Source organism: Coregonus clupeaformis, chromosome 21, assembly GCF_020615455.1.
Source record: "Coregonus clupeaformis isolate EN_2021a chromosome 21, ASM2061545v1, whole genome shotgun sequence".
NCBI lineage: Eukaryota > Metazoa > Chordata > Actinopteri > Salmoniformes > Salmonidae > Coregonus > Coregonus clupeaformis.
In genome coordinates, this window is record NC_059212.1 from 32473981 (window position 1) to 32488758 (window position 14778).

The 14778-nt window shown below is 46.8% G+C and overlaps 1 protein-coding gene across 5 annotated transcripts in view; it reads left to right on the forward strand.

The window, feature by feature from the left end:
• The window catches only part of LOC121535290 (histone-lysine N-methyltransferase 2C), a 128871-nt gene that overhangs the window by 111293 nt on the left and 2800 nt on the right, over positions 1-14778 (forward strand). For 4 of the 5 annotated variants that reach the window (XM_041842193.2, XM_041842197.2, XM_041842195.2 and 1 more), the window contains 14 exons: positions 413-616; positions 4268-4432; positions 4760-4889; positions 5162-5309; positions 8162-8337; positions 8800-8939; positions 9245-9578; positions 11006-11145; positions 12007-12135; positions 12367-12909; positions 13044-13653; positions 13909-14045; positions 14242-14384; positions 14535-14709. In XM_041842193.2, the coding sequence (XP_041698127.1) occupies positions 413-616; positions 4268-4432; positions 4760-4889; positions 5162-5309; positions 8162-8337; positions 8800-8939; positions 9245-9578; positions 11006-11145; positions 12007-12135; positions 12367-12909; positions 13044-13653; positions 13909-14045; positions 14242-14384; positions 14535-14709 (3174 nt within the window). The remainder of the gene's footprint in view (positions 1-412; positions 617-4267; positions 4433-4759; positions 4890-5161; positions 5310-8161; positions 8338-8799; positions 8940-9244; positions 9579-11005; positions 11146-12006; positions 12136-12366; positions 12910-13043; positions 13654-13908; positions 14046-14241; positions 14385-14534; positions 14710-14778) is intronic. The other variant, XM_041842194.2, reaches the window with a different exon arrangement.

A 14778-nucleotide genomic window follows, 5' to 3' on the forward strand; every position in this document is an offset into this window, starting at 1 on the left:
GTTCCATTCATTACAATGAGTCTGTCCTCCGATTTCTCCCTCCATCAGCCTCCATTGAGTCACAGTGACCGCTAGCTTGCTATGTAGGTAGAGTCACAGCCAAGCCAAGCAGGCTCTGAGTCTGGTTCAGTGAATCAGTCCGATGGGTTGCTGCCTGTGACAAACTGCTGTGAGTCATAGTAGGAGGCAGTATTTTAGGCTGAGTCATGATTCATGAAATGGTCTCACAGATCTTCTCCTGCAAAAAAAGAATGGTGGTGTTGGTGGAAATACCCAAACAGCAGGATCCTTTTCAATGTCATGTTTTTTTAAATATACATAATTCTGTATTTTTTGTGATTGGCGATAAGAGAGACACTGCTTACCAGTGTCTCTATGACAATTGACAAAGTAATCTTCTACCTTCACCCAGGCGTATTCAGACGGACAGCTCTGTGGCCTCCCAGAGTTCCCAGGACCGCTGCTCACAGGACAGGAGAAGAAGAAAGGCAGGAACAAGAGGAACCCCAAAGGAGGGGAGAGGCCTACCTCTCGCTACAAGAAGAGGAAGAAAGAAGGGGAGGAGAAGCAACTGGTGCACTCCAGCACTGATACACTAATGACCCAGCTCAAACAGGTAGGGAGTAGACCTAAACATAACACTAGGGACTGTGCAGTCCACCACAGACAAAAAGCCAATGATGAAATTTTAAAATGAAAGCTGTTAATGCTCTACACACACTTCAGAGAGTAGACTTCTTCTTACATCATCATTATTATTATTTTATTATTACATCAGTAGGCCACATTCAGCATGTTACATTTACTCATCTCACATTAAGGGGAGCTAAATTATCCCTTCAGAGATGTATTTCCTTCCACAGCGCTGTCTTTAACATCGCTGTGATGCATCGACCACAGAGCTAGCTAATTACAGATAGGATTATCCTAGGACGGTGCCCTTGGTGTGTGTATGCTGATACCATTACATGCATCATAGCCACATTACTGCTGTGATTATGGACTAGCAAATGATGCTGCTAGGTTTATGACAGTTATACACCCAGGCATTACTAGTGTGTAAGGTAGGGTCGTACTCTGCGAATGTTGTAGAGCATGAACCTACAGAAATCGGGTCACCGCTTTGATGTTAGTGGAGAACGACAGGGTGTTGTCCAGGGTCACGCCAAGGTTCTTTGCACTCTGGGAGGAGGACACAACGGAGTTGTCAACCATGATGGCGAGATCATGGAGCGGGCAGTCCTTCCCCGGGAGGAAGAGCAGCTCCGTCTTGCCGAGGTTCAGCTTGAGGTGGTGATCCGACATCCACACTGATATGTCTGCCAGACATGCAGAGATGTGATTCGCCACCTGGTTATCAGAAGGGGGAAAGGAGAAGATTAATTGTGTGTCGTCTGCATAGCAATGATAGGAGAGACCATGTGAGGATATGACAGAGCCAAGTGACTTGGTGTATAGAGAGAATAGGAGAGGGCCTAGAACTGAGCCCTGGGGGACACCAGTGGTGAGAGCACGTGGTGCGGAGACAGATTCTCGCCACGCCACCTGGTAGGAGCGACCTGTCAGGTAGGACACAATCCAAGAGTGAGCCGCGCCGGAGATGCCCAACTCGGAGAGGGTGGAGAGGAGGATCTGATGGTTCACAGTATCAAAGGCAGCAGATAGGTCTAGAAGGATGAGAGCAGAGGAGAGAGAGTTAGCTTTAGCAGTGCGGAGAGCCTCCGTGACACAGAGAAGAGCAGTCTCAGTTTAATGACCAGTCTTGAAACCTGACTGGTTTGGATCAAGAAGGTCATTCTGAGAGAGATAGCAAGAGTTGGCTAAAGACGGCACGCTCAAGAGTTTTGGAGAGAAAAGAAAGAAGGGATACTGGTCTGTAGTTGTTGACATCGGAGGGATCGAGTGTAGGTTTTTTGAGAAGGGGTGCAACTCTCGCTCTCTTGAAGACGGAAGGGACATAGCCAGTGGTCAAGGATGAGTTGATGAGCGAGGTGAGGTGAGGGGAAAGGGTCAAGCGGGCAGGTTGTTGGGCGGCCGGCCGTCACAAGTCGCAAGATTTCATCTGGAGAGAGAGGGGAGAAAGAAGTCAAAGCATAGGGTAGGGCAGTGTGAGCAGGACCAGCGGTGTCATTTGACTTAATAAATGAGGATCGGATGTCGTCAACCTTCTTTTCAAAATGGTTGACGAAGTCCTCCACAGAGAGGGAGGAGGGAGGGGGAGGAGGAGGAGGATTCAGCAGGGAGGAGAAGGTGGCAAAGAGCTTCCTAGGGTTAGAGGCAGAGGCTTGAAATTTAGAGTGGTAGAAAGTGGCTTTAGCAGCAGAAACAGAGGAAGAAAATGTATAGAGGAGGGAGTGAAAAGATGACAGGTCGGCAGGGAGTCTAGTTTTCCTCCATTTCCGCTCGGCTGCCCGGAGCCCTGTTCTTGTGAGCTCGCAATGAGTTGTCAAGCCACGGAGCAGGAGTGGAGGACCGAGCCGGCCGGGAGGATAGGGGACATAGAGAGTCAAAAGATGCAGAAAGGGAGGAGAGGAGGGTTGAGGCGGCAGAATCAGGAGATTGGAGGGAGAAGGATTGAGCAGAGGGAAGAGATGATAGGATGGAAGAGGAGAGAGTAGCGGGAGAGAGAGAGCGAAGGTCGCGACGGCGCATTACCATCTGAGTAGGGGCAGAGTGAGTAGTGTTGGAGGAGAGCGTGAGATAAAAGGATACAAAGTAGTGGTCGGAGACTTGGAGGGGAGTTGCAGTGAGATTAGTAGAAGAACAGCATCTAGTAAAGATGAGGTCAAGCGTATTGCCTGCCTTGTGAGTAGGGGGAGACAGTGAGAGGGTGAGGTCAAAAGAAAAGAGGAGAGGAGTGGAAAGAAGGAGGCAGAGAGAAATGAGTCAAAGGTACACGTAGGGAGGTTAAAGTCACCCAGAACTGTGAGGGGTGAGCCATCCTCAGGAAAGGAACTTATCAAGGCGTCAAGCTCATTGATGAACTCTCCAAGGGAACCTGGAGGGCGATAAATGATAAGGATGTTAAGCTTGAATGGGCTAGTGATTGTACAGCATGGAATTCAAATGAGGAGATAGACAGATGGGTCAGGGGAGAAACAGACACATAGTTGACAGGCTACAGAAAAGGCTACACTAATGCAAAGGAGATCAGAATTAAATTAACTAAACATCTGGGGAAACGAGGACTCCCTCACTAACCTTTCACTGAAACACTCAAATACAACTCTTCCAACTTCCACTTTAGAAATTATAATTGCTGTAATCTACAGTAGTTCAATGTTTCCAGGAATAGACTAACTTAGTTTATTCAGCTAGCTAACTTGGTACAGTATTCTTCTGTGAAAACCGCCCAGGGCACCGTACTGTATCCTATGACGCCATAGCTAACTAGCATGCTAGCATCCAATAACACACCGTTTAGCACCAATACTTGGTTACAACAAACTACCAATGGATCATTCATGTCCGTGTCTAGTTCCTTTCATAATGCAGAAGATTAAACGTTGGCTAGCTAGCACAAAGTCAGTCATGCTAGCTACACAAGTGGACTACACATCTCGAATTATCAGAAAGTGAAGCTTACGTTGCAAAATTCTCATTGACTAAAATGATACAGTACTGCTAGCTGGTAATGTTGGCTAGCTAGCAGTGGCTGCGGTGTTGACTGTTTGATAATGTAGCTGGCTAGCTAACCTCGATAGTTTCTCTATACTACACCTTTGTCTTTGATACCAAGACAACTATGTAGCTAGCTAACTTTACACTAATCAAATCGTTCCGTTGAAATGTATTTAGTTGCTACAGTACTGCTAGCTGATATAGTTGGCCAGCTAGCAGTGGCTGCGGTGTTGCTACCCGCTAGCTAGCTAGCTTTAATGGTCCAGGTAGTGGGGTAGCTAGCTAGCCTCGTGCTTCACCGGGCTCAGTCGCATACACTACAAAACGTACCTACAATAACTACCTGGATAAACTACCTACAATCTAAATGCATGGTTTAAGCTTTACTCGACACATATAAAGAAGAAGCCAAGCTTACATCCCCGCTTAGAGGTACACAACCTCACCCCATATCTCCTGCGAGTAAACTTCTTCATTAGTGCATTCAACCCCTCTCCTTTCCTCTCCCCTGGCTGGAACGCTTCCCTAGGTCATTACTGTAAATAAGAATGTTGTCACATTCTCTGTTAAAATATTAAATAAATAAATAAATATGCGTAACCTCCTCTGTTTCTCTCCATCTCCCTTCCTCTCTCTCGTCCTACAGCAGCTGTCCCTTCTGCCCCTCATGGAGCCCCTGATAGGGGTGAACTTTGCCCACTTTGCCCCCTACGGCAGCGGCCAGCTCAACGGTGAGAACCTCCTGTCTGGGACATTCGGCAGCGCCTCTCTGGAAGGTGTCTCCGACTACTACTCCCAGCTCGCCTACAAGGTAAGGACTCACCTCCAACCAGAGTTTATTTTATTTTAAAATCCTGCTCATCTCGTTTTCTTTTTTTTTTAAGAGACAGACTTTGAATGAGCTAGGGAGAGATGGAGGGATCCCACGCAAACATGTACTGCATACTGTATGCGCAGAAGGTGCTGGCACTACCCACTAGACCAGCCCCAGGCACAAGACACTTTAATTAAGATGAAGTTGAATGATGCCTTTGAAGCAGTGACTTGTGGTAGCAAGAGACTGCTATGATATAATATTATAAATTATATCCCCTGTTGTAGTATGGTGACATGTATTCCTTGGCTTGTTTCTTCAAAGCAGAACAATCTGAGCAACCCTCCCACCCCGCCGGCTTCACTCCCTCCGACTCCTCCACCTGTAAACCGTCAGAAGATGATCAACGGCTTTGCCACGACAGAGGAGCTGGCCAGCAAAGATGCTGCCATGGGTGAGCACTGGGGAGGGTTCAGAGGTCACGGGTGACCAGGGGTTATTGGTAGATTAGGTTCCAGCTTGCTGAATCTCTGAAGTAGTTTTTTTAACTTCAAAATAATGTATCATACACAGCATTCTGAAATGTGTTGAGAAGGTTACGCTATTTTGAAAGTTCATAACCTTGCGAAACCCCTATTGAGAAAATGGACTTGAAAGTTTTTGCAACAATTTCCAATTGTAGTGTCATTCTGTTAGGACCAATCTTAATGTTCCTCTTCTATGTAGTATCCAAAGGTCTGGTCCCCAAGCCGCTCCATGTCCCATTCAGGACCGAGGAGGACCTGCTGGCCCGAGCCATCGCTCAGGGACCTAAAACTGTGGACGTGCCAGCCTCCCTCCCCACGCCCCCTCACAACAACCAGGAGGAACTCAGGTAAGTAAGGCCTCTGCTCCCATAACAGGGCAATTAGGAGTATGGTTGCAAATTCCAGTAATTTCCCCAAAATTCCCAGGTTTTCCTGAAATCCCGGCTACAAGATTCCCGGAATCAAGAGGGAATTAGCAGAAAATCCGGAATCCTCCTACCAAGTTACCAGAATTTTTCTATCCAAATTAGAATTGATGTCTTTGCTTACTCTTTACATCTTAAAGATGCCATATTACCTTCTAAACCTGTCATTGTGATTACGGTGTATTCTGTAAATACTTGGCCGCACAATGATTTTCCCTACTGGGACAATTAAGATGAATTTGAATTGCACTTTATAGACACTGCAGTGGATACTTTGAATACTAATATTTGTCTAAAAACATGCATTCTTCTTGATCTGGGTACTCAGACTAGGCTGTAGATACATGTACAGTGAGCTCCAAAAGTATTGGGACAGTGACATTTTTGTTGTTGTTTTGGCTCTACTCCAGCACTTTGTATTTGAAATGATACAATGGCTATGAGGTTAAAGTGTATATTCCTAGCAGTCCCATATTTCTAGCACGCAATTATTACATCAAGCTTGTGACTCTCCAAAATTTGTTGGATGCATTTTCTGTTTGTTTTGGTTGTGTTTCAGATTATTTTGTGGCTAATAGAAATGAACGGTAAATAATGTATTGTGACATTTTGGAGTCACTTTTATTGTAAATAAGGAGAGAATATGTTTCTAAACACTTCTACATTAATGTTGTGGATACTACCATGATTACGAATAGTCCTGAATGAATCGTGAATAATGATGAGTGAGAAAGTTAGCCTCACAAATATCATACCCCCAAGACATGCTAACCTCAAATTTTATCACTCATTATTCACGATTCATTCAGGATTATCCGTAATCATGGTAGCATCCACTGTCCCAATACTTTTGGGACTCACATTATATGATACAAGCTTTCAGACTCCACAACAATTTCTACACAATGTTCTTAGCTTTGGGAAGCCTGATCTAGACAATTTACAGTTTTGAATGCAATTATATTTGTGTGGAAATAGGCTATTTGTCTAAAAACAGGCATGTTCCTCTGTCTGTGTACTCAGACTAGGCTGTAGATATACCATACAATCTTTCACAGACTCCAAAACAATCTCTACACAATGTTCTCAGTTTAGGGAAGCCTGTGATATGCAATTATACACTGCTCAAAAAAATAAAGGGAACACTAAAATAACACATCCTAGATCTGAATGAATGAAATAATCTTATTAAATACTTTTTTCTTTCTTTCTTTTCTCCATGTGCTGACAACAAAATCGCACAAAAATGATCAATGGAAATCAAATGTATCAACCCATGGAGGTCTGGATTTGGAGTCACCCTCAAAATTAAAGTGGAAAACCACACTACAGGCTGATCCAACTTTGATGTAATGTCCTTAAAACAAGTCAAAATTAGGCTCAGTAGTGTGTGTGGCCTCCACGTGCCTGTATGACCTCCCTACAACGTCTAGGCATGCTCCTGATGAGGTGCCGGATGGTCTCCTGAGGGATCTCCTCCCAGACCTGGACTAAAGCATCCGCCAACTCCTGGACAGTCTGGTGCAGCGTGGCGTTGGTGGATGGAGCGAGACATGATGTCCCAGATGTGCTCTATTGGATTCAGGTCTGGGGAACGGGCGGGCCAGTCCATAGCATCAATGCCTTCCTCTTGCAGGAACTGCTGACACACTCCAGCCACATGAGGTCTAGCATTGTCTTGCATTAGGAGGAACCCAGGGCCAACCGCACCAGCATATGGTCTCACAAGGGGTCTGAGGATCTCATCTCGGTACCTAATGGCAGTCAGGCTACCTCTGGCGAGCACAGGCCCCCCAAAGAAATGCCACCCCACACCATGACTGACCCACCGACAAACCGGTCATGCTGGAGGATGTTGCAGGCAGCAGAACGTTTTCCACGGCGTCTCCAGACTCTGTCACGTCTGTCACATGTGCTCAGTGTGAACCTGCTTTCATCTGTGAAGAGCACAGGGCGCCAGTGGCGAATTTGCCAATCTTGGTGTTCTCTGGCAAATGCCAAACGTCCTGCACGGTGTTGGGCTGTAAGCACAACCCCCACCTGTGGACGTCGGGCCCTCATACCACCCTCATGGAGTCTGTTTCTGACCGTTTGAGCAGACACATGCACATTTGTGGCCTGCTGGAGGTCATTTTGCAGGGCTCTGGCAGTGCTCCTCCTTGCACAAAGGCAGAGGTAGCAGTCCTGCTGTTGGGTTGTTGCCCTCCTACGGCCTCCTCCACGTCTCCTGATGTACTGGCCTGTCTCCTGGTAGCGCCTCCATGCTCTGGACACTACGCTGACAGACACAGCAAACCTTCTTGCCACAGCTCGCATTAATGTGCCATCCTGGATGAGCTGCACTACCTGAGCGACTTGTGTGGGTTGTAGACTCCGTCTCATGCTACCACTAGAGTGAAAGCACCGCCAGCATTCAAAAGTGACCAAAACATCAGCCAGGAAGCATAGGAACTGAGAAGTGGTCTGTGGTCACCACCTGCAAAACCAGTCCTTTATTGGGGGTGTCTTGCTAATTGCCTATAATTTCCACCTGTTGTCTATTCCATTTGCACAACAGCATGTGAAATGTATTGTCAATCAGTGTTGCTTCCTAAGTGGACAGTTTGATTTCACAGAAGTGTGATTGACTTGGAGTTACATTGTGTTGTTTAAGTGTTCCCTTTATTTTTTTGAGCAGTGTATATTTTTTGAAAAATAGGTTGACCAACAATATTGTTTTGATACATGCTGATGTTAACTAATGTTTCTCTCAACCCCCTCCCTCTCTGTCACAGTAACAGGCTGGGACAGGAGCATTGTAAGGACCGGGACACACCAGATAGTTTTGTCCCCTCCTCGTCCCCAGAAAGTGTGGTTGGCATGGAGATCAGCCGCTACCCAGACCTGTCATTGGTGAAGGAGGAGCCCCTCTCCCCCATCCTCCCCATGCTCCCCACACCCTGGGGGAAAGGTAAATAATTAAAGTTATACTTTATTTTAACAGTTCATAATAAACCATTTATAAGGCATTTACAAAAAGATTGCACACCATTTAGGATTAGGTAAGGATTAGGGTTCAATACTGCTCACTTTAGATTAGGGACTGTGAAAATACTTTATGATATGTAAATGGTTTATAAATGTGGGGGTAATGATTAATAAATGGTTTCCTACGGACCGTTAAAATAATGTGTTACCATAAATGAATATGGCCTTGGTAATTTGTTTAAACTGGTAATAAATGATCAACTGTAAAAAGAGATGTGCCTTTCTCACTATTATCAGCACTCCATCATCAATCAAATGATATTTATAAAGCCCTTTTACATCAACAGCTGTCACAAACTGCTTTACAGTATCAATGAAAGCAGTAAGTATTAATGAAACATCCTTTAAAACATTATTCCGAATGCCTCTATTGGTCTTCCTGTAGGATCAGAGGTTAGGCTGAAGACTGAGCTCAAGACGGAGCCCTCTGGGATGTTCTTCGGCTCCCATTTTGGCCCGCTGTCTAACGACACTAAGCCAGGCCTGCTGTCTGTAGCCATCACCCTGAGACCAGCGGCTGCTGAGGTGAGTATTTCTGTTCTGTTGGCTTCACTTCCTCCAGCTTTCATAGAAAATCAGCATGGAGGAAATGGTCTAGATCCTTTTTTTTCATGTTTGTTGGTTATTGTTGGTAGTTCATTCCCCTTTTTCTCATCAAAAATGCACCTCAGTCATTTCACTACTGGTCAAATATGTGAGGATTAAAACATCACCAGGCATAATTGTAGGAGCTGAAGCCAATTCTTTGCTCTCTGTCTACTGTACATGTGCCGGTGGCTTGATTGGCAATAGCCGCAACATTAATTTTCATGTTGTGTTTTTGTTCTCAGAACATCACAGGTGTGGTAGCAGCCATCTCAGAACTTCTGTGTGTGAAGATCCCCAGCAGCTATGAGGTCAGCAGCACCCCGGGCCCAGACAGGGGGCCCCTGGCCATGCTCAGCGGCCTGAGGGTGGGTCCCCAGGGAGGCCTGGAGCACCGGCCTGGGGCCCCCATGATGTACCCGGGCCGTGGTGGTGCTGTGGACATCGGGGGCCCTCACCCTCATGGAGACCCAGGCCAGCTCATCAGGCCCGGGGGAGGAGGACCACAACAGAGGATGATGATGCAACAGCAGCTGGGACATCCACAGCAGCACATCCGCTTCCATCCTGACGGACCAGGTGAGAGACTGGGCTACATCCCTGCACCTTATCGCCCCCTTATGTCCAAATACAGACATAACAGGGGAGATGTTGCTGCTCTTGTGTGCTCATCTTGAACTGAAACACTGCTGAAATTCATGTCCATCCAGACCAGTTTGTTTTGTTAGTTATATTATACCTTTATTTAACCAGGAAAAGCTCATTGAGACAGTCTCTTTTGCAAGGGAGACCTAGCCAAGAAGGCAGCAGCAATCAATACAACATACGATTTAAAACATGCACAACAATATGATCCGGCCGACAAGAAACATTTACAATCCTCCTCGTCATTCTTTCCCCCCTCGTTGGCCATTTAAATAATTAGCCCCTTTTAACGATGTTTACAAATGGGCAGTTTCTTCGCCCAGTGAATCATTATCCTTCTGTAAGGGGTCTAAAGGCTATGTGTGTCTGGCCCACCAGGTAATGATGGGCATACGTATTGATCTCACACAACGATACACACAACTAATGAAACTGAGTAATCATCCTTCCTGGGCACGATCGCACTGGTACACACACCCCCACACACACACACCTGCTTAGCGCTGCTGTCAGTGTCAGACCACAGGCCTAATGAATGTGGTCAGTTAGCCTGGACCCGTAGATCAAAAACAGCCAGATAAATGATCAAGTGGACACCTCATCAGTGGGGTAAAGGTATAGGATATTCCTCTCAATTATCTATTGTCTTATAACAAGGAGGTGTTTATCTTCAAACCAATTGTGCGGTTGATCTAAGACAATTGCATCATGGCCATCTAAGGTCATAAAGTATGAGTGATACCTCACGAAACTAGAACAAAAAAAAGACCCTGATTTTGGGGGATCTTCACTCAATCTAATCCATAGAAGGGTCCTTAGGAGGAAGGATTGTTGACATATATTTGACATTTGGATTTTAAAGCATAATCTTAAAGCATAAATTATTAATTGAAGTTAGAATAATTGTGACAATGTTTAATATGTACGTGCTACAAAACAAAAGTTGGTGTCATATAAAGCTTTACCGCTTCCTCTGTGATATGAGTAGTATTTTGATTTCAGTAACACATTTCTTACATACATTTATGAATATTAAAAAATATAAACATTAATATTGAAAATATACCATTTTTGATTTGGCTAATTTGTCAATATATTGTTCAACATAATAAACTCTACGGACATATTGAAGTTCCAGAGTGGGACAAGAGCTGCTAGGTTTATTACTTCAAATAAATGAGTGGCGCTCTGCTGCCTAAAAATCAGCCATTTTAAATGGTTATTTGGTCCAAAACAAGACAGCAGCAGAGCGCCACTCATTTATTTGAAGTAATAAACCTAGCAGCAGTACTGCACTGGCCTGTTATGCATCTAACATAGTTGGAGGAGCTGTGTCACAGAGAGCGGTCTATGTGTTTCAGGTTCAGCTGCAGTCAGAGGCACCCATCAGAAGACCGCCGGCAGCCCAGGCGCCAAGCCCCAGTGGTGCTGCCACTGTAAGGTGGTGGTGCTGGGAAATGGAGTCCGCAAGTCCATCAAAGACCTTCCAGTACACAAACAGGTAACGTACCGCCAGAGCTTTCATGTAGTCAATTACTACGTGTTCATCAGGCTGACCTCATACATTACAAAGACTGTTATCTATTGGTCAACACTGAGCGATACATTGATATTTCGATCTTGCGGTCCACGTTAGATAGTCGTGTCTATATCTATCTAATGGTCCACATGTTCTGTCAACACAGATTGATCAATTACCTTGTTGTGATCTTGCCCAACCAAGCCATGATCTATATGGATTGATTGACTATCTGCTTGGCCAACCAACCAACCCAGTAAAAGCCCTTCTCTCCATCAGTCGCTCAGACCTCACAGGATTGGGGGTGTGCGCGCGCACAGACACACACACATGCTACACACACAAAAGTGCATGCACACAGACACAGACATATCCGTGCATGTCCGTACACACATGTATTGTAGAGCCTCTAGTTATGCTAATCCCCCCATTGGAGTGAAATCCATATCGGTGCAATTAGTTGGTTAAGCGGTAGCATGCCCTCAGACTAGTCTGGGGAGTTCACAAATGGTTAAATATAATATGCCATTTAGCAGACGCTTTTATCCAAAGCGACTTACAGTCATGCGTGCATACATTTTTACGTATGGGTGGTCCCGGGGATCGAACCCACTACCCTGGCGTTACAAGCGCCATGCTCTACCAATTGAGCTACAAAGGACCCTGATTCATCTGAATATTGGAGCTGTTTGATTATTGAATAACCCCTTTTAGCATTGATAAAGGTTTCTGTATGAGCATCAATTTTGGCCTTTGATAGCTCATTGAGCTTAAGGAGAAGTGCTTCTCTCCATCTCCCTCGCTACATCTCCTGACATGCCTGGCTTCCCTCCTCTTCTTCAGGAACAAGAAGGATCGTTGCGTTCCGAGAGGAACTTGGTCTTCTGCAGCCACAGCTGCTTCCTCCTCTACTCTGCTTCCTCCTCCTCCTCTTCCTCCTCCTCGCAGGCCAGAACCACTACAGACTCTAAGGTTTGTCCTACTAATAATGTCCTATCAATACCTACCAATTCAAATACATGAGGCACTTTGGTGTGCACAAGAATCAAAGGCACCTAAAGGTGTTGAAGAGTGCATAATATGTCAAGTCAAAGCTGTGTTGAATCCTCTTCTTGCCTCTTCAAAGCTGTACCTAGAATGAATGAATGAATTAATTAATTAATTGAAATGTGCAGGTCATCATTACATTATTGTCTTCTGCAGGACACGGTGGCCCTCCTGTCTCCAGACTCGGACCAGAAAGAGAGCCTGTCTAAAACACAACACCAGTACAGCAACAACATATCCTCTCTGGATGTCCACTGTCTGGCCCAGCTCCAGCTCAAGCAGTCCCCTCCCTCCACCCCACCCATCCCCTTCCCCCCAGCCAGTGACACCCCTAAGACCCCTAAGACAGAGGCCAAGTCAGACACCATCAAAGTGACGGTAAAGCTGAAGGCGCGGGGCCCCAGGGCTCACCAGGAGGGCTGGCACCAGGGGAAGAGACACAAGGGTCTCCGCTGGAGGAAGTGGACGGTGCAGGTGGTGGTGCCTAGAGGAAGCTCCCAGCTCCCTGACGAGGACCAGATAGACGAGCTGCTGAGGAAGCTGGGAGCGTCTCTCCGCCCCGGGGCCAGCCTCAGGGACCAGCGCCGCTGCTGCTTCTGTCACCAGCTGGGGGACGGGGTCACCGACGGCCCTGCCCGCCTCCTCAGCCTGGACCTGGACGTGTGGGTGCACCTCAACTGTGCCCTGTGGTCCACCGAGGTAGGTAGCCCAGAGGTTAGAGAGGTGGACTGCTGGTTTTAGATCATTACTACCATTCACTACAATCGTGCCCCTTCTTTTATTAAAGTTATATTGTGTTGTATATCTATTATAAATATTGTATTGTTGTATAGGTGTATGAGACGCAGTCAGGCGCTCTGATCAATGTGGAGCTGGCGCTGAGGCGGGGTTCGGCGGTCCGCTGTGCCTTCTGCCAGCAGATGGGCGCCACCAGCGGCTGCCACCGCCTGCGCTGCACCAACGTCTACCACTTCACCTGCGCCCTGCAGGCACACTGCACCTTCTTCAAGGACAAGACCATGCTTTGCCATGCCCACCGCCCCAGAGGCTCAGGCTCCGCCCACAGTAGCTCTGGCCACGTCCTGGAGCACGAGCTGCGCTGCTTCGCTGTGTTCCGCCGCGTCTACATACAGAGGGACGAGGTGAGGCAGATGGCCAGCGCCGTGCAGCAGCCCGAGCTGGGCTACACCTTCAGAGTGGGCAGCCTGGTGCTCCATACCGTTGGTCAGCTCACCCCGTCCCAGATGGCCGCCTTCCACTCTGCCACAGCCATCTTCCCCGTGGGCTACGAGGCCTGCCGCATCTACTGGAGCATGCGCCACGGCAACCGCCGCTGCCGCTACCTGTGCTCCGTGGAGGAGAGGGAGGAGCAGCCGGAGTTCAGCATCCGCGTCATCGAGCAGGGACACAAGGACCTGATCCTCACTGACTCCACTGCCAAAGGTGGGCTGGGATAGATTTGTCTTAGGCCAGGCTTTAGATTAGGCTTGTCTAGTAAAGGTGGGCTAGCTAGATTGGTTTTATGACATGCTTAGTTAGCCCTGTTATGGCTGTAGCCTCTGCTGTTTATGTATCTGGGTTAGCTTAGACTAGGCTTGTTTCTAGATAATTTTGCCTTTCAGATTCTCTTTTACTACAGTAAATGTTTTCTGTAGGCGTCCCTATAATATATAACCCCTGCTGTTTCCTGTCTATCAGGAGTGTGGGATAAGGTCCTGGGACCGGTGGCTGACAGGAGGACTGAAATAGGAACTCTGAAACTCTTCCCTGTCTATCTGAAAGGAGAGGACCTGTTTGGGCTCACTGTATCTGCAGTCACCAAGATCACTGAATCGGTTTGTATCTGTTTTTAGTTGTATTATATTAAAACATTTATATTAAATTATCAATGTTCAAATTACGCTATAGATGTCTGTAGCTGCCTATTCAGATGAACGACTCTTAAAATACCCATACCATACTGTATTGTAGACACTGAAGTGAGGAGGAGCGTTCCAGTCTCATTTCCCTGTGCTGTTGCTTGTGTTCCAGCTCCCAGGGGTAGAGGCCTGTGACAGGTACACCTTCCGTTACGGCCGTAACCCTCTGATGGAGCTGCCCCTGATCTTTAACCCCTCCGGCAGTGCCCGCGCCATGCCTAAAACCAGCTCCCCATCCACCGCCGTTGTCATAAGGTATTGTGGATGAATTTACATTGATTTAAGTCTGTGGATTTAATGTACTTTGGTTTATCACAAGTTATTTTCTATAACAATATGTAGGCTTTGTTTTGTACTTGTTTTGTTAATTGTACTATGCCCTCCTCCACACACACACACTCCTAGGCGCCAGCCAGTATCCAGCACCACCAATACCTCCTCCAGGTGTCAGAACACAGCCCAGGGGGAGGGAGGTGTACCCCACACCAAGCCACCCACGGTGCACCACAGGTCCTCTCAGTACCGCTGGATGAAGAGTGAGTGGAGGGCCAACGTCTACCTCGCTGCCTCCAAGATCCAGGTGGGTCTACTGGGCATGATCTTCTATGTTCAGCTCTGTAGCATTCCCCTTCTAAAGTAGCAGAGTGAA